The 22,024-nt window shown below is 38.8% G+C and overlaps 4 protein-coding genes across 4 annotated transcripts in view; 3 read left to right on the forward strand and 1 right to left on the reverse strand.

Annotated features, from left to right (window-relative positions):
- Nucleotides 1-5,549: 5,549 nt before the first annotated feature.
- Nucleotides 5,550-9,047, reverse strand: Rrp6 (exosome component Rrp6). Its single transcript, XM_090159710.1, has 15 exons — nucleotides 8,811-9,047; nucleotides 8,608-8,744; nucleotides 8,432-8,543; nucleotides 8,084-8,367; nucleotides 7,838-8,024; nucleotides 7,438-7,772; nucleotides 7,216-7,372; nucleotides 7,005-7,153; nucleotides 6,892-6,942; nucleotides 6,715-6,826; nucleotides 6,508-6,649; nucleotides 6,276-6,436; nucleotides 5,899-6,202; nucleotides 5,762-5,832; nucleotides 5,550-5,701 (listed from the first exon to the last, which is right to left on the reverse strand). The coding sequence occupies exons 1-15, from the start codon at nucleotides 8,895-8,897 to the stop codon at nucleotides 5,594-5,596; spliced, it is 2,397 nt and encodes a 798-aa protein (XP_090015836.1). The 5' UTR covers nucleotides 8,898-9,047; the 3' UTR covers nucleotides 5,550-5,593.
- On the forward strand, nucleotides 8,945-12,337 carry LOC149925002 (serine hydrolase-like protein). The gene is made up of 2 exons (XM_090159711.1): nucleotides 8,945-9,054; nucleotides 11,132-12,337. The coding sequence occupies exon 2, from the start codon at nucleotides 11,238-11,240 to the stop codon at nucleotides 12,171-12,173; it is 936 nt and encodes a 311-aa protein (XP_090015837.1). The 5' UTR covers nucleotides 8,945-9,054; nucleotides 11,132-11,237; the 3' UTR covers nucleotides 12,174-12,337.
- Nucleotides 12,338-12,402: 65 nt separating this feature from the next.
- LOC149925003 (serine hydrolase-like protein) lies at nucleotides 12,403-13,685 on the forward strand. Its single transcript, XM_090159712.1, has one exon. It carries the CDS (start codon nucleotides 12,538-12,540, stop codon nucleotides 13,525-13,527), a length of 990 nt encoding a protein of 329 aa, XP_090015838.1. The 5' UTR covers nucleotides 12,403-12,537; the 3' UTR covers nucleotides 13,528-13,685.
- Nucleotides 13,686-19,811: 6,126 nt separating this feature from the next.
- Nucleotides 19,812-22,024, forward strand: part of Nplp1 (Neuropeptide-like precursor 1) — an 83,003-nt gene continuing 80,790 nt past the window's right edge. Inside the window, exon 1 of the mRNA XM_090160883.1 lies at nucleotides 19,812-20,325. Coding sequence (XP_090017009.1) covers nucleotides 20,275-20,325 — 51 coding nt within the window. The 5' untranslated portion in view covers nucleotides 19,812-20,274. The remainder of the gene's footprint in view (nucleotides 20,326-22,024) is intronic.

Consider the following 22,024-nt stretch of genomic DNA (forward strand, 5'->3'; position numbering starts at 1 on the left):
CCGGAACCGCTCTCGACGGCCCTGAGGGGGTCTAATGTCCGAATATAGAGGTTATTGGCTAGAACCGAGTGACGTCACTGCAACTTTGGGAAGGCTAGCTTTTATGGAACGGACTGACGTCACATACTAGAGTAGAAGGCTGGGAACAGACCCAGAATCAACGACGCGTAAACCAAAACTACCCAAACGAGACAACCTGTCCGCAGTTCTGTTTCTAAAAGTTTTTACTAACCTTGCCCCCGCAGACCCCGTGGTGCCGGGGGGGGGGGGGTGAGACCTAGGGGGCCCCAAAATGTTATGAATAATGAAAATGAAACGGCCGTTTATATTTACAGCACCAAACATTTTTAAAAGTATTACGATTTAATTTCGTCACGATAACAAAGTTATAAAGTTATGTCTTATCACGACATCATTTCGTGCAGAACTCTCTTAGACGAGGAAGGTTGTCTTGGTTTTCTTGTACTGGTGGCTCTGCGAGAATGCAGTTGAACACCGGTAAAATGAGAATCTCTGGTAGAAACGCCAAAGTCTTATGCAACCGATCCATTCGCCAGACTTATTTTTCACGTAGAAATCAATAGAAAGCAAGTTATTTACCGATTTCAGTATCCCTTTAAAGCCGGAGAACTCACGAGATAAAATCTCGTGCTTCGCTATCCTAATTCGACGAAAACTTATAGTCCCGATTATTATATGTTATCTTACCTGGTTTTCTCTTTTTGAACCATATAAATACCTGAAATTAGGTATCACAACAAATTGGGGTTTTGAAATCCACTTTCTGATAAGCCTTTTTTTGCGCGGGAAGATCACCTATTAGTTACCATGGTCACGCATTCTTTTCAATGCAAATCACGAGCCAATAAATTTAAAATGTGTTAATATATGTCTTACACTCGACGTCATTTAAACGCCGCCTTTTTCTCGACACGCTTTCGTAACACCATGCCAATGGTACCTTAGACATTCCAAGTATATACCTATATAGTTTCCTGATCATACCCATACAAATTCTACACTGTATATTATCTACTCTTAGTTTTCAAATCCTAATGGACTTTAAACGCTTAAAACAGTGATTGGTCGGCAACATCATTTTCACTATTTTTAATTTTGGTGGAATTATTCTCTATGATTCTACTTTATAAGATTTCTATGGAATTAACCCTGTAGTGATCGTTTTTCTCGTTTTATACATACTGTGTTGTCAAAAACATTTTCGGTTGCCATGGCAAAACTAATGCCCATTGCAACTATTCCCTTTTGAAATTGCATGTTACCATAAGGTCTACGTAGCCACACAGTTTCAACAAAATCGGTGATAATCACCTCGGGTAGTCTCCTCGTTAGTAGGAATATACAAGAAGGCTCAATTATTATTATTATTATTATTACCAAAAGTAGCTACTTTTGTTATTACTATAAGATGTTTTCGAAAACACCGTGCGAAAATGATATGTTATCGATTAACCCTGTAGTCGTTTTACCTCTGCCACTTCCTACTAGAATTGAGAACTGGGGAGTTGGGGAAATGGGTCGCCCATTTCCCCAACTGTTCATTACGCCAACTTCGTAAAAAAATTAGTTGGTGAAATGCTCGGTTGGGGAAATGCATAGGGTTTGCGAGTTGGGGGAATGGGCAACTCATTTCCCCAACTGTTCATTACGCCAACTTCGTAAAAAAAATTGGTTGGTGAAATGCTCGGTTGGGGAAATGCATAGGGTTTGCGAGTTGGGGAAATGAGTCGCCCATTTCCCCAACTGTTCATTACGCCAACTTCGTGAAAAAATTGGTTGGCGAAATGCTCGGTTGGGGAAATGCATAGGGTTTGCGAGTTGGGGGAATGGGCAACTCATTTCCCCAACTGCTCATTACGCCAACTCCGTAAAAAAAATTTGTTGGCGAAATGCTCGGTTGGGGAAATGACCGGTTGGGGAAATGCTTAGTTGGGGAAATGAACAGTTGGAGTTATGGCCATTTTTGGTTGGGGAAATGAGTAGTTGGGGAAATGCTCATTTCCCATCCGTACTCTTGTACGACCTCCTATATGTGACTTCGGTCACCTCGCTTCTCGCTCACCACTTCGCCTGTTATGGTAATAATCCAACTTTTTCATTTTTGCACTGCCTTTCTGGCCCCGTGCTGGTTTGGTCTCACCCATATGTTAATTAGTCCATGCCTATGCCAAGCAGGTTAACTTCAAAAGTTTTTATTTTAGCTATTTTAAAAATGAGAAAATTTTGCGTGTAAAAATTACGATAAATCTAAACTTTCTCTTAGTCGGGGAAAAAAAATATTATCCCATACCAAAACCCAACAAAATCTTTTGTTGCTGCGAATTAGTAGGTTTTGTTTTTAATTTTTAGCTTAAAATAACTGTGATTACGTACTTTGAATTTGATCCACGTCTTGCTTAACGTTAATATAGGCCTATTATTCCTTACTAAAGGCATGGGCTGGCTTAGGATTGTTGTTATAAAGGATCCTTGTGATAAAGCCACGTGAGTCTGTCGTCGAAAATACCACCAAGGTGGACTTTGGTTAAGGGAGTGCCATCGAGTTGGTCACTTTTGAGAATAGCATAAACTGGAACTTGAGTCGCTGAAAGTTGAGACCCCAGCGTGCACCGTACCCCGCGATGTGATCAAGCGATTGCTGCATGGAGCCGTATAAAGCGCGAAGGGCTTGGCCACAGACCCAAGCCGCAATATCATCGGCGTGTTCCCCTTGGGAAAAATTTCTATGGCATAGTTGAGGGATCCCGTCCAACATTACAGTGAAGAGGATGGGGCTGATCGAGCTGCCTGAGGAACGCCTCTCGTGACGAGGTAAGTGGCTGAGAGCGCACCATTGACCTTGACCTGATAGGCCCTATCCTTGAGGAAGTCTTCCACCCAACGAAGAAGATTGCCAGTAAGACCCCGGCGTTGGAGTTTGTAGAGCAGCGCCTGGTGGTGAACACTGCCAAAACGTCTTTCAGATCTAAGAAGACCGCAAGGCAGTGATTATTCGTAGCGAGAGCGCCTTGGGCTGCCATAGCAAGGCGGATCGCATAGTCCGTCGCTCGACGCCCACGTCTAAAACCCGATTGCTCTGAAGGCAGAACTGCGTTCTGGTCTAGGAACCAGACCAGTTTGCCGAGAACCAGCTTCTCGTATATTTTGCCGAGATTAGGAAGCAGAGAGATGGCGCGGTAAGAGGCAGCATCGGTGGAGGGCTTCCCAGGCTTCAGAATGGGGTGCAAGACAGCATGTTTCCAACGAGAAGACATGATGCCCTCCGCCCAAAGGCTGTTATAGAGCGCTAGGAGTGCCGTTCGGAAAGCCGGAGTCGAGTTCTTTATGATGAGGTTGGAGACGTTGTCCTTCCCCGGGGAGGTGTTGCGAAGGCCGGAGAGGACCTCGTATAACTCCGCTTCCGAGAAAGGGACATTGTATCTCGCCGGTGGCTGCCCCAGAAGTGGTTCAGGCTGGTATTTTTGTTCCAGGCCGAGCGTTGGCTGTGGATGGGTATCCGCTCTAGCAGACTGCGCGAGGCACTCTGCGACATGGGCTTGATCCGTTTCCACATTGTCGCCTTTGTTCAACGTAATTAGTTTCCGTGGACGCGTGCCGGTCTTGAACCACCGAACTTGAGACCAGACCTGAGTCAAAGGAGTGTGAGCATGTAGCTTATTGCAATAAGTTCTCCAACTGGTACACTTCGTCTCTCTAGTTAGTTTTTTGAAAAGGGCCCTTCACGTTTGTAAGCGACCTGATCCAACGAATGACCCGAGCGTTGGGCCCTGCGTCAAGCCGCTTAGACAGTCTTGGCCTGCTCCAAGCATGCGGCATCCCACCAAGGAGGCTGGCGGGGGTCTGCGGAACCACTTCCCCGATTAACCGGAATCATTGCCAGGGCCGCTTGAAATAGAAAAGTTTCAGCGGACTTAGTTGTCAAGGGGTCGGTCCAAAAGAATGCGAAAGCGTTTCCAGTCAGCCTAAGGGTAGTGCCAGTGAGTTGGGCCAGTATGACCGCTATTTGCTTGAGACGGAACGCCCATGTGAATCGGAAGGTGGTCACTGGTGCCTGCGAGTATGACCTACCAAGGGAGATGGATAGCCAGGTCGGCACTCGCAAAAGTGAGATCTAGTGCACCATCAGGGCCCTTAGTTGGGCGACGAGTAGACTCACCCCTGTTGAGGAGGACCAGATTGTCGTGGTCTTCCAGCCAATTCTGGACGAGGCGGCCCTGTGCGTCTGTCTTGTAGCTGCCCCAGAGATTGTTATGGGAATTGAAATCGCCTAGGATTAAGACGGGACTGGTTACATCCCGAAGGAGAAGGACGAAAACCGCCTTAGTGAAGTTAGTGGCTTTACTCTGAGGATCATAGATGTTGAGAAGTACTGGAATTCGCGGTGGGGACCGGCCACGGCGATGTAGCCGGAAGAGTCATATTCAGCCAACTCCATACCTTGAGGAAGAAGCCATAGTCTCAAAAGCAGGCGAAAAAAACAGGATGGGGAAAGCTAAAAATCTAGGAAGGATAGGGACTGGGAAAGCTAAGACAAAAAAAGCTAGGCCAAATAGGCTTAGAAAAAAAATGGAACTAGGGAAGGTAAAAGAAAAGATGAAGACAAAAAAGACACGTCCTTCCGCACCGAAAAACCCGCGAGGCTGCCGAATCTCTAGCTCTCACCGCGTTGCGAGTCGCCGAATTTTGCCTCTAGATGGCAGCAGCTAGCAATAGCATTTTACAAGGATGAGGTCCCCACTTTTCAACCCATCCCATCCCATCCACCCGTTGTGAGGGGTGGCATTCATTTCCCCAACTTTCCATAAGCCCAACTGCCATTTCACTAACTACTTGTAAAACATTACACCAACTGCTCATTACTCCAACCGTTGGAGTAATGAGCAGTTGGCATTGTTGGTTGCTCATAACCCGTACTAATTTTCGCGATACAGTAGCAGTTGGCGTAATGGTCTACTCATAACCCCAACTAATTTTCTGGATACAACAGAGGTTGGCGAAATGATCTACTCATAACCCCAACAAATTTCCGGGATAGAACAGAAGTTGGTGAAATGGTATACTCATAATCCCAACTAATTTCCGGGATACAACAGAATACTGATGCCTTCCTCACTTACTGAACAAGCGAACAGTCTTTTACCATGATTTTATCATATATACTACTATTATGAGTCTGACATATAACTTTGTTAATATTGGCTGATATTATCTGCCATGAATAGCCGATGTATTGGTGCATCCCTAATCATTGGAGATAGTATTCACTTCAAATTGATATGCCAACATTTTTTCTGGTGAAACGTTGTTAATCAATTCTATTTAATTAAGCTTACATTGAAATATGTAACAGGCAAAGCACCAAGGTTATTGCAAGTACATGTCTATTAATAAATTAAATCCATTAAATTGCTAACATAATTTTTCCCTATGGTCAAATAACTAGTGGTGTTACACTATTTTTGGCCTTGAACACTATTGAATTCATAAAATTACCTTTAGGGTTATTGAAAAATAATGATAAAATCGAGTAGCTGAAATAAATTTATTACAAGAAATTTATAATATCTTACAACTATCTTTTAGGCCAATTTTGTTTTGTTGGCTGTGAGGAATTTTGACCGTAAATGATAGACTGATCCTTTTGACCTCTTCGCCTCTTTCCAAATTTGCCTTTATCATTCTGAAATTATAATTACGTTACAATCATTTAATGTAAATCTTATTTAATGAAGGGGTATACCTTGTATTCTACATCTTGATCAGGGTTAAATGACTTTCTCTTCCGACCTTTCTTATTTGTATTGAAACCTTCTAAACAATTTATAAAACCAAAGGTAACAAAAACCAAATTAGAAACGCAAACAGACATTAATTTACCTTTTTTGGAATTTTGAACTGCGTTGTAGTCAAAAGGCTTAAAATTTTCGGGTGGATTTATTTCTTCCGTGTCCTTTTTCCTTTTCCTTCTCCTCTTGTTTTTACTTTCTTCAATAATTTCAACTTCATCGTCATCGGAGTTTGGTTTGGAAGCAGGAATTTCATTTTGAGACGAGGCTTCAGGTGATTTCTGGCTTGTATTGGCCAATTCTTTGAAATGCTCATGCACTCGTTGAACTCTCTCGCCTTCTAGACTTTGTACAGTTTCACTGTCGTTAGGCATCAAAACTTGTATAGCTTTCAACTGCAAAAAAAGTGGACAAAATTGTAATTAGATAAAATTTCCAGTGATAAAATATTTAAAAAAAGTACTTTACCCTTTCGAAAGGACTAATGAAATTTTTAATAAAATTTTTGACTTCTGAATAAGCATTTATCATTGATGTTCCTTTTTTATCCGTTGTTAATTCAAAAATAGGCAGACTTGGTTTGCTCTTCACGAAATTACTGATATTGGGTATATTTAAATTTAAGCCATCTATAACGTTTAAAGAATAAAAATTCAAGTTAAAAATTTTAATACGCTGAAAATAGTTTTAATAATCTTACCAAGTAATGTCGGAAGTTTCGTAATTCCATCGTGTTGAGATATATCATGGGGGCAAGAAAGATTCAAGTTGCTTTCCTCATTGAAATTTTCAATTTTAGAATATGTAACTACCGTTCCGGGTTTTATTTCCGGAACATCCAACTAAATCATAAAGAAATCGAAAAAATTAGGAATAGAATCAACATTTAAATTTTTTAATAAATTACCTTCTGAAGAGATGATTGTCTAGCTATTAAAATGATGCTATGAATTTCGTTTAATTGAGTACGAACTAATGGAGGTATTGGGTTGCAACATGCAAGAATTCCTTGTTGCTCCCTTAATTTTGATATAACAAAGTTTAAGTCATTATGGACGAAGAAAAAAAAAACCCTATAAAATACCGTGGCAGAACTTCGGCAATTTGTAATAACATATGATTTGGCAAAATATATCTAAACATACAAAAATTATAAAACTTATAAAGCATTTAAATAAAGAAATAAATTGTCATTACCCGATACTTTCGTCTTCCAATCTGGCCAAAGCATCTCTCCAATTATAAATCTCTCTCAGAGCATACATTTGACGATTATTAAATACTTTTTTGCTGTTATTGTAGAGAGTGAGATGGTTGTTATCTGCAGAATATGGTTTTCTATATCGCTAAAAAGAGATACTTAATTTAAACAGAATTCCTTAAAATTTTGTACAACGCAAAAACATACAATAAGACAGACTTCCTTAGATTTTTGAAATACTGCTAACAGAAGATTTTTCTGTTCGTTTCCTTTCGCAATAAGATCACTTTTCATACGGTCAAAAATATACAGAAGGTAATGAGTATCGTCACGGGCGTAATTGACCATTTGAGAAGGAAGGGGACTAAAAAAATTATAAAACCGATTAACAAATAATTGAATATAATATTTTTCAAATGTTATTATTACCGTATTCTCCAATCAGCCAATCTAATTTGCTTATCGGGTTCGAATTGGCAATAATGTTTCATTAAAAAAGCCAATGACAAATGGGCAAACTGTAAAACAGACGCAGCTTGACCCGTATCAAACATATTAACCACATAAATGCCAAAATCTCTTTGCAGCCATTGCACATCATTATTAGCACCGTGAAATATTTTTAATATCTTTGGATCAGTAAAAACTTCATTCAGAATGTGCATTTCACTCCTTAATTCAATTACATCAAGCAAATAGTCGCATTGCCTAGTTGATATTTGCATAAGGCAAGTTATTCCTTGGAAAGTGCGATACGAGTGGTGCTATGAGATTTTATTAAAATTTAGTATTTCTCTGTATTTTGATTATCAAAGAATTCTTGAAGTACCTCTAAATCAACAGCAAACATGTTGCTTTGTTTCAAGTCTTTGAGAAGGTCCTTTAATGAGCTTAACGTATCAACCAATATGTATGGGGTCTCTTTCAAGGGTTGAGGAAATACAGGTTCAACAGCTGAAATATGTTCATCCGTAGGTTTACATTTATCAATTTCAATTTCATACGGATGGGTGTAGCTGAAAATAAATTTTGATTGGGAACTATTATATTTAACAAAAAAATGAAAAAATCTTACATCTGTTCATTTTCTCCATCATTCTCTAGCAAAATAGCCAAAGGTTTGATAGAGTTTGGTTTGTCTTTGATTATTGGAATGAAGGGACCTTTGCTATTATCAATTTTGTCTTTGAATTTTAATTGTGGCCTTTGAACATTTTTTCCACCCAAAAGTTCGTAAACGTGTTGAGATTGGCTTCTTCTATTCCAGCTGGTTGTAATTGGTTTAGACACCCTAACTGTGGTTAACACTATATCTTCCTCTTTCTTTCTTAAACCAGCAGCTTCGTCCATGGCGATACCCTTATAATATAAAGAAAAGCAGTTAATATCATGAAATATAATTATTAAAATTTTATATATTTACAGCTTCTTCTAAAATGCAATCATTAACTTCAATAAGTTTCTCCAGAATATCATCTTCATCCAAACTATCAAATGGTACTTTGCCTCCATGATGTCGCGTTAGTGAGGTCATTCTTTAGAAACAGGTAGGTATGTAAAGTAAAAATATTTCTATCACAAATAATTAAAATACCGTACAATTTCAAGACTCGTTTCCCCTCCAATCGCATAAATGTTCTATATGCATCAAAGGCACGATTATAATTTGCTTCATCCTCAGTTGCTGAAATCGCGTTTGAAGCCTTGGTTGCTTGAAAAGCAGCTTGTAATGCAGCCTAAGAAATAATGGTAATTACAGTTAACATATGAATTTCATTTCGATTTAAAAAAAAAATATTAACCTGGGAATAAGCATTAATGTCCCCAAACCCCGGTAAAGGTTTATGTTTTTCTTCGCCAGATCCAGTCGCACATGTTGCACCCTCCATTTTTAAAAGCTAAGCAGACGATACAGTGTTAAAGGGCAATGGGCGGAGTTTTGCCATGAAAGTAGCCTAACCTTAATATTTAATGTTCCTGTTATAAATTATACTTTCATCAAATAAATATTTGTTAAAATAAACGTGGCTGTTAATAAAGACTTGGGTAAGTGAAAAATAATCGTAAATACGAAAAAAATTCTTTAGTTAAATTCACTTTGTACGAACCCAAGATTAGTTCGTTATTTCGCCATTGGCGAATATCAGTTTCGAACTTTCTATTAGATTTGTATTATGTATAATTTTTTTAAAAAGCGCCAGTTCGTAAAAGGCTCTGAAGTAATAAATCATTGTGGTGTCATATTTGACTAGTCGGGAGGACCACACAACAGCGAATCTATACCCTCCTAAAGTATTAGAGAAGGCAGTGCTCCTATATCTCACTGTTTATCATTGTCCTAACCATGCAGGGCTACAAGCTCAACGCATGGGCCCAAACTTCTCTTTATTTTTTTTCAATAGATTGATAGTCCAGGCGCATTGGTCGGTCTCATAAGGTGATACCAGACGAAACTTTCGGGGCTTGTAGATAATACAATTAGCTAGCCTAAATTCCATAATGCATTCTCAAAATGGCGGCCATTTCAAGATGGCGTATACGGCGTTCTACGCAATTAAACGCACAATATCGCCGGTTCGCGTTGTCGTAATTATTCGTATTATAGGTCAATTGTAAGCTATTTCACTGCACTATTTTTAATTGTTAATCGAAATTGAAACAATAGAAGCTGAGATATATAATTTAATGAAAAACCAGCTGGTAAGAACTAAATAAAACTAAGGGAATTTAATGGAAATTAAACAAATAGGAAACCGTTTGAAAAAAGATGGAGGAAATTAATTTTCATAAATATTTGAATTAATAAAAATTAATTTATTATTTAATAAATATTCTTTTAAGCAAAACCACGAAATTCATGTTACTTAGTTTTTGCTCTCAGTTGTCATTGTATAACCTGATAAAGACAAAGCCCACAATATTTTTTAAATAAATTTACATTTAAACGTCCATTTTAAAGTTATATTCAAATCGATTTTTCATAGATCAAATAAAGAATTTTAATATTTATGTCGTTTGTACGAAAATTTCATTTTCGTTGATATGCGTTTTAAAACATATCATTTTTAACTATCAACGTCATTTACATAAATTTCTAGTCATTCCTAGGGATCAACCATTTTTGAACAATTTGAGCAGATTGAATGGCATTCATATGCATGGCGTTAGGGTTTGCGGGGCCCAAGGCAGCGAGTTATGAACGAAAATGTCCATTCTTAAACGGGTGCATGGGTGGTGTCGACTGAGAATGGGCGCTTTCAATAGCCGTATAGAACACGTAATTCCGACAACGCGAATTCGAGATTTAGTACATTTAAGCAAATATAATTTAAACTCGTACCCTAGATTCGAATACTGAGAGCTTTCCCATTGACGGTTTTGTTACTAAGCGTTTACCCTTTTCCGGCACGTGACCTCAGAAAAATCGGGCTCTATCGGTTGCGGTAAGGCGCAAACCATGGACCGAATTGTTTCTGAGTTCCAGCGGGAAGTGGGTAAACGCTATCGGCAACGCGCGAGAGAGTGATTTCGAATCTAGGGTACGAGTTTAAATTATCTTTGATTTAAGATATCCAGTGAGCGCCATCTTGTAATATCCGCCATTTTGAAAAGTAACGGTTTGGAGGGTGCATAATGAATCTAGACTATCCCATTGGATAATATAACAACCCGGAAAGTTTTATCTGTTACCACCTTATGGGACTGAAAAACCCTTTATATGGGCGCCGACACGTGGACTACGATTCTGAAAGACAGGGGGAAGGGAATTTTCACCACTACGTTGCGAAGACACACTTCCCCTACGTCATAACATCGTCTGCGAGGGTGTGAGAAAATACGACGTTATGACAAAAATGTAACGAGTCTCCTCACCCACTGACTTTCGGAATCGACCCATTATTTCCTTTGACACAATTTCAGAAATGTTTTTATGATGAAACCAAGAAAAATATGTCAAGACCAAAGTTACATAAAGATTTCTCATAATCTTATCTCTGTCATTACTATCACTACCAGATAAATTCACTAATTTCCTTTCTGTTTCGAATTTTTCTAGAAAACTCTTTCCACTCTTTTAGAATGCGTTAGTCTTTACTCACACAATGACCAATAATTTTTACAGAAGAACTCTTAGACTGAGCTTAGTGTCTAGATTATATTCCGAACGCAAACTATCCAAAATAAATCGACTTGGAACCATTAATATCGTGAATTTACTATCGAGAAAAATGAGCGGCGACAGCAAGCAAACTTTCAGCGAACTTCGAATACCATCGGATTACGGTTTCATCGCGGCGAAACAATGGGGGAACCCGCAAGGAAGGCCCGTTCTGGCTCTGCATGGCTGGCAAGACAACGCCGGAACCTTCGATCCGTTGATTCCGTGGCTGGACGCTAATCTCCGAATCGTGGCCATAGATTTTCCCGGACACGGATTTTCGTCCCACAAACCCAAAGGATGCTTTTATAACTTCATGGAAATGTTGTACGACGTTAGACTCGTTGTGGAATACTTGAAATGGTCGAAATACACTCTGATTGGCCATAGCATGGGTGGCAGTATTAGTTTACTATACGCTAGTTTATTTCCGGGCGAAATCGAATCGGTTGTTTCGATAGATCTATTTAAATCGCTCTCGGTGAAACCGGAATTGATACCAAATAGGGCGGCGAACGCTATAAAACATCGACTATTGATCAAAGACAAATTGAAGCAACCAGAACCGGTGTACACCGAAGAGGAGGCTTTAGACCGACTGTTCAGAGGTCAAGGAGGTTCCACCACCAAAGGTTCCGCGGCTGTGCTCCTCAAACGTGGGGTCAAACCATCCCCGGATGGAAAAGGCGTCGTTTACACCAGAGATATTCGCTTGCAAACAGAAAGCCTCCAACCTATGGACGACCGCTTGTTATGGGACTATCTCAACCATATTAGATGTCGTCTGCTCATTATTAAAGCCACAAACGGTTTGAAGTACGAACAACCCGAAACGTTGCTTCGTTACCGCGAAATGTATTCCACGAATTGTAAAGAGTTCAGATTAATCGAAGTCGAAGGGACGCATCACGTCCACATGAACGACCCTCAAATAGTCGCGCCTCTTATCAATCATTTCTTAGATCCCACTCAGAGCAGCCGGGCCGAGGATCCGTCGAGGTTATGATGTGTCATGTTTAATAATACTATAAATCAATTATATTGTTCCAGAAATATTTGAGGGTTTTTTAATAGTCATATTAACTTATGTAACACTAGGCATTATAATGAAATTATTAATTGAAAGCTATTATGTATATTGTAATTACGCATTAAAAGTATTTATTATTATTTTTGTTTGCAGACAGTTGTTGGACTAATAAAACGTTTATCCTAATCGTGGGTGCTATCTAGGTTTACTCATCAAAACTAAAAGATGTGCGCAAAATTGGGATTGAACTTTCATTCTAAGATAAGTAGATAACGCATGAGGGCTCCAAAATTCTCCGTTCTAACGTAGCTGATAAACCTTTGACGTTATCATTTCGAGAATGGCTGCGTTCCAGTTCAAAATTACCAGATACATAAATTATCTATTAACAAAAGTAAACTTCTACAGTACTCCTACATTCGTTGACGAGGCATTTACTTGTTCGGAAATTCGTATTCCAACGGGTTACGGCTATGTCGCCGCCAAAAACTGGCAACGTGGCATCGCGTCCGACCATAAAGAACGTCGCGTTTTGGCCGTTCACGGGATTATGGACAACGCCGGTAGTTATGATCGCTTAATTCCTCATCTACGCGGTAACCTGAGGGTAGTGACTATGGACCTTCCCGGACACGGGCTATCCAGTCGCCTACCCGAAGGCGTTTTCTACCACAAAATGGACTTCTTGTACGACATGAAAGTTGTCGTCGACTATCTGAAATGGGACACGTTTTCCGTCCTGGGTCACAGTATGAGCGGTGGGTTGGTCTTGTTCTTCGCCAGTCTCTATCCGCGAAATGTGGATTCCGCAATCAGCTTGGACATTTTAAAAAACGTATCGGTTGATCCAGAATCTCATTCCAAGACTACTACTCGGGTTATCGAAGAACGCCTGCGTATTCGGGACAAATTAAAGCAACCCGAAGCGGTTTTCGAACCAGAAGTAGCGTTGTCCAAACTAATGCGGGGACATGCCGGGTCCGTGAACGTAGACTCAGCGAGGATCTTGTTAAAGCGCGGGGCGAAAGTGTCCCCGTGTGGTGGTGGACTTACTTTCAGTAGAGACCCGAGACTTCGAATCGAATCCATACAAGCCATGGACCACAGAGTGTTGCGGGACTATCTGTGTAAGTTACAATGTCGCGTACTAGTTATCAAGGCCAAAAACGGGATGATATTCGAAAACGCGGAAACTATTGCCAGTTATAAAGACATGTACTCCAGGATGTGTAAAGAATTTCGTTACGAAGAAGTTGAGGGCACGCATCACGTCCATTTGAACCAGCCCGAAATTGTGGCCCCCATCATCAATGATTTTTGGAAAAGCTAAAAAATAAACCTACAAAATGAAATTTTGTCCGGCAATTCGTCTTCCTATCTTTAGGCTGTACTAGACAATGGAATAATTAATGCGAAATATTATTACTTATGTTTTATTCAAATAAGTCCGTTAGAATATCAATACCATATCATAAATCCAAAATGTGTTCAATAAAAATTTGTAAATTAAAATGCATATTTCTGGTCGTTAAAACTCACATAATGGCTCAGACATTCTGCACAAATACAAAATGAAGCCACCAACAAACCCAGTAGCCATATTGCGAAAACGCCGAGATATTGGTCCAAGGTTAGTCGCTGAAGTTGGTCATCTGCCTTCTCGTCGAAACATCGCTGGTAGAAGTCGCTTTTTTTGGAACCAGTTCCGGCTCTTACCAAGAAGTTGACGCTACTCAGTTTCGATATTCTGGTTGGTTATTATTTTTTTTTTAAACTATTCAGGTAAATCGAGTGCAAGGCCTTTTACCTGAGGTTAATAGTGTTCACCAGGACATTCGGTAGGTTTGGGTTGAATAGCAGAGAGTTGTAGCTTTTGGCGTAAGGTCGGGTTTTTCTGAACTTGCAAGGACCGCTCTGTTTTTTCGAAAGTAGAAACATGAAGTTACTGTCGACGGAGCCGAAAGCCGCGCGACCTTCTTCCAAAGCTCGCCGGAATTCTACAGTGAAAGAACTTTTAAAAATCTCGTCTTCCGTTCTGATGCACCATTTTGGCTTCTTCTCGATGCGTCGCCACAATTCCTTCAGTACCTCGCGTTTTGACTCCTAGCATTTAGAGCGCAATGGAAAAAAAACATATAATCATGAATCTATTTAACTCATGAATATTCAACTCTATCATTAGCCACGGTATACTCCGAGAGAACGTGAGGCGTAGCCTATTTTCGCGCCACACGAGTGATTTACCTTTTTAAGCCAATGAGAACGAATTCGGAAATAATGTCATTTTAGCGCAATATAGTTTACGGGAGCAGAATAACCGCGAAATGATTTCTCACGGATGGTTCGCCTTATTTTGTTAAAAAATAAGATTCAAAGTTATAAATATTTCTAGAATAAAACTAAAAAATGAAGGAATGTAACTCCGATCTTTTGAAAGCGATTCTATCCAGTGCATGTGAGGTTTTTAACAATTTCAACATACAAACTATCTCTAAGAGGTGATCAAATACAATAGATTCATGAAAAATACTGCAAAAAGGAAACATAACCGTAAAGCGCAATTTTAGGAACTAACGCTTCGACTGCTTACAAATAACAGCCGAGGTCTACTTCGACTACGTCACTATAAATTGACTCCGCCTCACGCGTCACCGGAGGTAACCTAAGGTATTCCAAGTGAATATTCATGGCTTAAATAGATTCATGATATAATGTATTCGGAATAAACAGAATATGGCAAATAGGAAAAAAAACACGAGGTGAAAGCAGCTAGCCTTTAAACACGCTAACGCAGTGTTGTGTACAAATTTCATTGAACGAACTTTTACGCTGAACGTTTTACGGAAAGGGGGAGACAATTTCAGAATTTATTTTCACCTTCCGACGGCAGCAGGCGCTAAAGCGTCTAACCAATGAAAAATGTACGCAAGAAAATGCACGACTTTTGACTAGTGGCGTTTTCCTTGTGTCGGGAAGTGGCGTAGACAAGAGGGGGGTTCCGTGTCCAACCCCCCACTTGGGTCTACCTTTGACTGTACTAAATTTTCACCCCCTTATCGACCCCCCTCTTAACATTCACATACTTCGACTCCCCCCTTGAGGAATTTCTGGCTACGCCACTGGTGTGGGGTGCTGTGTTTGTTACTCCTAGATGGCAGCAGCCTGTTAGCTTGTGATTCCCGGAAGACTAACCATGTACCTCGCCATTCCTCGTGTAATCTTTCAAAGGGCAAAGACACTCCGGTCAGTGTTGCCGCTAGGTATTTTCTGAATGTACCTTTATAGAATACGGAAACGTACTTTTTGTACTTTTGCTATAAAAAACCGGGCGCCACCTATTTATGTATATTTTTAATGTCAACAAGTTTTAATAGATGGCGCTTAACTTTATTTTTTCTCAGAAATGTTTCAAATTGAAATTGAAATATGGTACAACCAAATTTTGGTAACTTTGAACATGCGAGTCTCAAAACCCCAATTTTGTATATTATTGTAAATCTAACCCAATCAGGAGCTTCTTAAACGTCGTTTTTCTCATAATTTTACGGTTTTGAAAGACTTCGAAGGAAAATTTCCCAAAATTCTGAAACGTACTAAAATTCTCCTTAAAATTTTAAAAATGTACTTTTGTACTTGGTTATTTCCAATCGTACCGAAAAAGTACAAATGTACCAGTTTCGGCAACACTGACTTCGGTAAGGTCTGGGTGTAGGCGGATAATACCTTTCGTGTATATCATCGTTAACATTCTTGGTAAAGATCATCATTTGGATGAATCAAATCGGCAACGTACCTTGAGAATTTGTACATCCACCTTGCCTTTGGTTACGACTGGATCAACTTGAGGGAATTTGGCGAAATCGGAGAGGGACGAAATAAACTTCTGGATAGGCTGGACGCTGAATTTGGAGACGAGCACGCCGCTATAACCCGTCATTATGACGAAGGAGCAGAGGATCCATCCGTGGAAAAGACATCGACCGGCCGAGTTAATGGGGATGAAGACGGAACCTAGAATAAAGAGTTTTCTTTCATTTTGATCTCTATTTTCAAAGTAAACATTTTACTTTTGCCCATAAAGATTTCCCAGACTAGCCAAAAATGATCGACTAATCTCTTAGGTCTTGTCCGGGGTCTTTCGCGGTTTATAGACCAACTGACCAAGGTTATGAGGATTACGGAGGAAATTATCGAAATGTACAGCTTCGAAAGTAACGGAACTTGATGAGATAATTGATAATTAGGTAATATAAATATATTGTACCATTCTGCCCATGGTATCCAGAAAGTCAAAACGAAGGGGGAAGGCCCTAGAGTCGATCGGTGGTTCCCGGCCCACTAAAAAGAAACGCTGTCCAGCGCCAATTATGTTGGAAAATCTGGTCACGGTGAAACGGGATCTAGTTTGGACTACGCTTCCAAAACCAATGTGAACAATCTGAAAGGCAATTTAACTTTTAATGAATCGTTTTTCTAAAGCTCTCCAACCATCAATTTATATCTGGGCTGCCACAGGTAATTTAAACTTATCTTGAAATTTTATGAATATAATTTTACCATAGTTTTGTGATAAATGTTTGTTGCAAGGGCGTAACTGGGATTTCATTTCGGGTGGCGTGTAAACTGTGTACCCCTTTTGAACCTACCCACTTGACCCATTTCGGAGGAGGGGGTAGGTTTGAATCCCTGAATACGCTTTGTTGTGTTGTAATTCTAACGTTGTAATAAAAAACGTTTTCAGCTAAAACATCACCTTTTTAGCAGTGGTTCCCTAATAAGCAATCTTTAGAAAAGGCAATTTCAACCTTGAAAATGGCTACCTCGACCTTCAAACATGTTTATCACGAAACTATACTAAAACAGAATAATAAAAAATAAATAATATAACAGGTTGATCGCGACCTTCAAAACAGTGACCTCGACCTTCCAAATAATGATCTCGACCTTCAAAACAGTGCCCTCTACCTTCCAAATAATGATCTCGACCTTCAAAACAGTGACCTCGACCTTCAAAACAGTGACTTCGACCTTCAAAACAGTGACCTCGACCTTCAAAATAGTGACCTCGACCTTTAAAATAATAATCTCGACGTTCGTCATGTTTATAACGAAAATATACTAAAAACCTTATTACATGTATATAATATAACTAATATAAACAGGGCGACCTTGGCCTTGAAAATGGGTGATCTCAACCTTTAAATTGGCGATCTTGGAAAATAGGGCACCTCTCCTATATAATGAAATACAAGTTGAAGTAAATTCATTACCTTCGGATAAAAGTGAAATATAAAATTTAAAATTGTCTAGTTTTGTTCTTAAAAATGTCAAAGAAAATAATCTCAAAATGGTCAAGGTAAAATTAGGAAATTTGGAACTAAAAATATCGTGGCAGCCCTGTATAAGCAATGCGTACATTTCTCTGTAGCATTCCTATTAGTCCGGTCCAATTGCCTCCTTTTTGCACGCCAACCTGGTCGTCCTTCGGTTTGACGGTCTTCATTCTAAATCCAAATACGTCAAAATGAAAACCAATAGAAACGGAAGTTAATGAAAGGATTCATCGATTTTCGGATTATCTCTAAATAAATCTTACGAAATATTAAGGGCGAGAATGCAGTAACTCCAAATCAGTTTCATTTTGCCGCTTTTGGGTTGAATGCCACTTGAAGTTTCAACGAGAGGCATCGAATTCGTCTGAAAGAAGACGTCAAACTCACATCATTAAGCATTTTCAGAAGTATATAATATATCTCTTAGATAAGTATCCGTCTCCTTATACCGCTAACGTTAATTTTTACGTTATACGTCGCTAAGTCGTAGCAAAACTCGCTGAAAATATTCAAACGTGATTCGGGTAAAATCGTGTTTAATGTCGAGATGGATACGTTTTCTCATAACAGATATAATAGGTGGTTTTTTTTCGCATGTTCTGGGTTTTTTGAGCAGGTTCAAAAGTGTAGCCCTATGACGTAATTTTACTCCAATTCTATCTTGACGAAAAAAACGAGTTGGAGTAAGAAGGGAGTAGTTAGAGGTTAAAGGTTATATATTTGTTTTGTTTTTAAGATGGTGACCGGTGGTGAGATCATCAATATAGGACTCATTTTTCTTATTTCTTTAATAATAATAATAATCAGCTAGGCTAATACCCAAGACACCACCTTAGGTCTAAGTCATCAAGCAACTTTTAAAGTCATTAAATAGCATTTAACAATTGGATTTTCGTTATTAAAAGCTTGCCACATGTGAAGATGTTCAAAACCCGTCATGTTTTCGTGAAACGAAATTTAAGCAGACGAATTTTCTATATAAGCTAGATTACTCCCTCTACACCTCCTTTCGAGGAGGAGTAAAAAGTGTAACCTTAGAGCTCTGGAACAAGCGAACAAAATTCGTGACAGGGTAAATCTTACCCCGAGAACAGGCGAATAAAACGTTTTAGGGTAAAAAGTTTACACTTTTTGTCCTCGGACAGGAGAAAAAAAACCACCTAGTAATAACTTCTGGTATTTTTGACATTTCACGTTTGAATACTACCTTCACCAAACCGATAACGTACTCTTCAATCATAGTTAATGAAAATTTCACAAAATTTCTTAGATTTGAAATAACCGGCTGCTCTCGAAAAACGGAAAATAAGCTGTGGATCAAAACGGAAAAGGTTCAAAATGATAGATACACTTTAAGTGTTTTCGGTTTTTAGACATTACAATCGACCTAAAAGTGTAGTGCTTTGAAACGACACGAAATTTCGTTTTCCGACGACCTCATAGAATCATTTTCAAAGTATTTAAATGCTGAGAGTACACACGCCGAAAAATCAGAACGCTGTTTATAGTAAATCGATAACAATTCGAAAAATTCCGGTAACTTAAATTTCTCAGATCCGACTTGAAAAAGTTCGAATTGAACAAAATAAATTCATTTGGAATTTCGATAAAATGTTATAGACGTTAAATTCCTTTTTGAATACGTCAAATACGTGACTATACTCCGCAGTTTAAAGGGAATATAACCTGCAAAGCAATCTTTATGGAAGACCCCTTCAATTTTTCAAATTTCCCTGTTCAGTTGCGTCAAACATTTGTAAAGCCAAAAGGCAAACGTTGGTGTTCCACAACAAATACCTGAGGTTATATTCCCTTTAAAAGATTTCAAAAATCTGAAAGTCATATGAAATTTTCGAAAAAATCAGCTTAAAACCCCGAAAACCGTAGCCGTATTTCAAAATATGGAAACAATCGAAATCCAGTCAAATTTCCATTAGGTCGAAATTCAGTTTTGAATTGAAAACTCAACATATTTCGACTGATATCAAAAACCAGTTTTTTGATCGAAAACCCTTCATATTTCGATTTAAATCGAAATCCAGTTTTCAAAATGAAAAAACGAACATTTCTATTAAGCTAGAAATTCAGTTTTCTTACAAAAACTCACTAGATTTCAATTTAGATCGTCAAATTCGAATGAGTGTATATCATTGCAAAATATTGAAGTTGAACTCTCGAAATCGAAATCTCGTTTGATTGTGAACCAAATCACTTTCCGAAATCACCTGGATATTCAAAAATTCCATACACCAAAGTTTCAAGTGTCCGACACTTCGTATCATCATCGACGTTGAAAAGATCTACGGACAGCACTGTTCAGAATATTCGGTTTTTTGGATGGATTCCCACGCTCGGAAGAGAGAGACGATGGATGAAGGAGAACACTCGTCACGTGGTAGCTGCCAAAGGGCCAATGGCGAGACAGGAGCTCCCTATATTGATTATCCCGAGATAGGACCGAGTGTTTAAAAGGGCTACCCGGGCAAACTCAACTTCAAAAGCTGTCCCAAGTCAACGACAAGTACTCTTTTTTTCGGCTCTCGATTTAAAACCCGCTCTTTTCAGAACTTTTCCCCGTCGACGCCCACGTATTCTACGCTAAAATAACAAGATTGATAAACAGCCTACGCGAGGCCCTTAACAATTCGTAAAAGGTAAATCTCCGGGACAGGAAGAGAGAAGTTTCATCCGAATTTGAACGAGAGAAGGGGAGTTTCACGGTGTCCACTCCATCCGCAAGGACGATGAAAAAGAAAACAGTTCTTCTCTGTTACTTCCTAACTCTGCTTTTCACGGTAAGAATATGTATATTCTATCTCTTTCAATTACGAACAACTGGTACGTTTCACCATTAATTTATTTAACACCAAATGTTAAGTAAATTTATTAATTAAAATCAACTTTTTGAACTTTATCTTGAAAATGCTCCTGGCGATGAAACAGTAATATATTTTAACAATGTAAATATTAAAAGTTCCGATATTTATAATTGAATCCAAATTGGGTTTATCGCAAACGCAACCACCGAAGGACAGTCAGTGGATTTGTAGAGAACCATTATATTCTATAGAAAGTTAATTAATTATTACGATTACATTTCATTAATTTAATATTACGATTCCGTTGCTAGGATAATTTTCTAGATACTATTCGCAAGTTTGTACTCAATAAATATTCAAAACGGTTTTAAAATAACTTTTTACTCTTCACAACCTTGATTTTATTGTTTAATTGTAAGTATGGAAAATGTCTGTTTAAATCTCAAAATTAACTAAAATAAACTATTCAAAAGAATCGCGTGGGAAAACCAAACGAAAATGTAATAATTCAAAAATCATTTCCAAATTAGTTCGATCCAATTTCAACTTTGACCGCTATATTTGATACAATTACAATATAAAATTCAACTTCATTCCGATTTTATCAAAATTATTCGATTCAAACTCGACGCGTCTCAATTTGGAACTTTTGGATAAAGTCATTTTCTTAAAGGCTCTCTGTTGTAGTTTTCGCATTTCTTTAAATTGACGCTATGAAGACGCCATTAACAACATTACATTCTCAACAAATAGCCAGCGCTCTTCAAGAATGCTATCAACATTTTACGACCTATAATATTTATATCCGTGTATTTAACCCGATTAGACGTAAAGGTTACGAATTAATCTACATAATAAATAGGCTATTAAACTTGACGATCGGGTCCAGGGTGTCAATTACGGCTGTAACCGGAGAAAGTGGGAGAAATAATTAAATATTGAAATGTTTAGAAAATCATTATAGAATGAAGGGGTCATTTGAGAAGCGGGGACTCTCTCCTTCTAAACGAGGAAGCGAGAATCTTTGTCGCGTTAACGACTGCGCCAATTGGTCGAGAAAACTAGCGATTGAAAAGCGTATATTTAAACCGAATCACGCGCTGACACAGGAACAAGGCGTAACTCTTAATGGCACGACCATTAATCATAACAAATTGAGTCTCCAGGTGTCGTCGATTGGACGTCAAGGCTCGCTTCATACATACGATGTACGTTACGGAGTTACGTATTCGCCTATTTCTTTTATTATAATCGACGAATCGATTTGAATGAACAAAGTCGAAGGATATGTATCCATTTAAGGTTCTAAATCCTGGTTTTAGAAGGTCGATTTATACTAGTAGAATCAGAAGACACCATCTAGGCCACAAACAGAACCACGTTTCATGCCGTGAAACCGTGGAAAATACACCCGTCATTGACTATGTTAAATTTAGAGTCCGTTATGACTGTAATGCTTTAGCTACTTCGTCTTACTTTCTAAAACCACATCCAGTTCGAGGTCAAATCTAACAGAGTTGGTAAAAGCAGCGAAAACTTGAGAAAATTGATATGCTAAGCAAATAAAAGTATATAGGAACGTGCATACTTCTATCATAAGTTATTTAATACGCTTTTGGTGTAACGCAACAATCGAGAAGTATCCGTTTTAGGCCTATGTACTCGCGTAGTCCAA

The sequence above is a fragment of the Leiobunum rupestre genome, chromosome 10 (genome assembly GCF_980474605.1).
Source record: "Leiobunum rupestre chromosome 10, qqLeiRupe1.1.hap1, whole genome shotgun sequence".
Classification (NCBI taxonomy): Eukaryota; Metazoa; Arthropoda; class Arachnida; order Opiliones; family Sclerosomatidae; genus Leiobunum; species Leiobunum rupestre.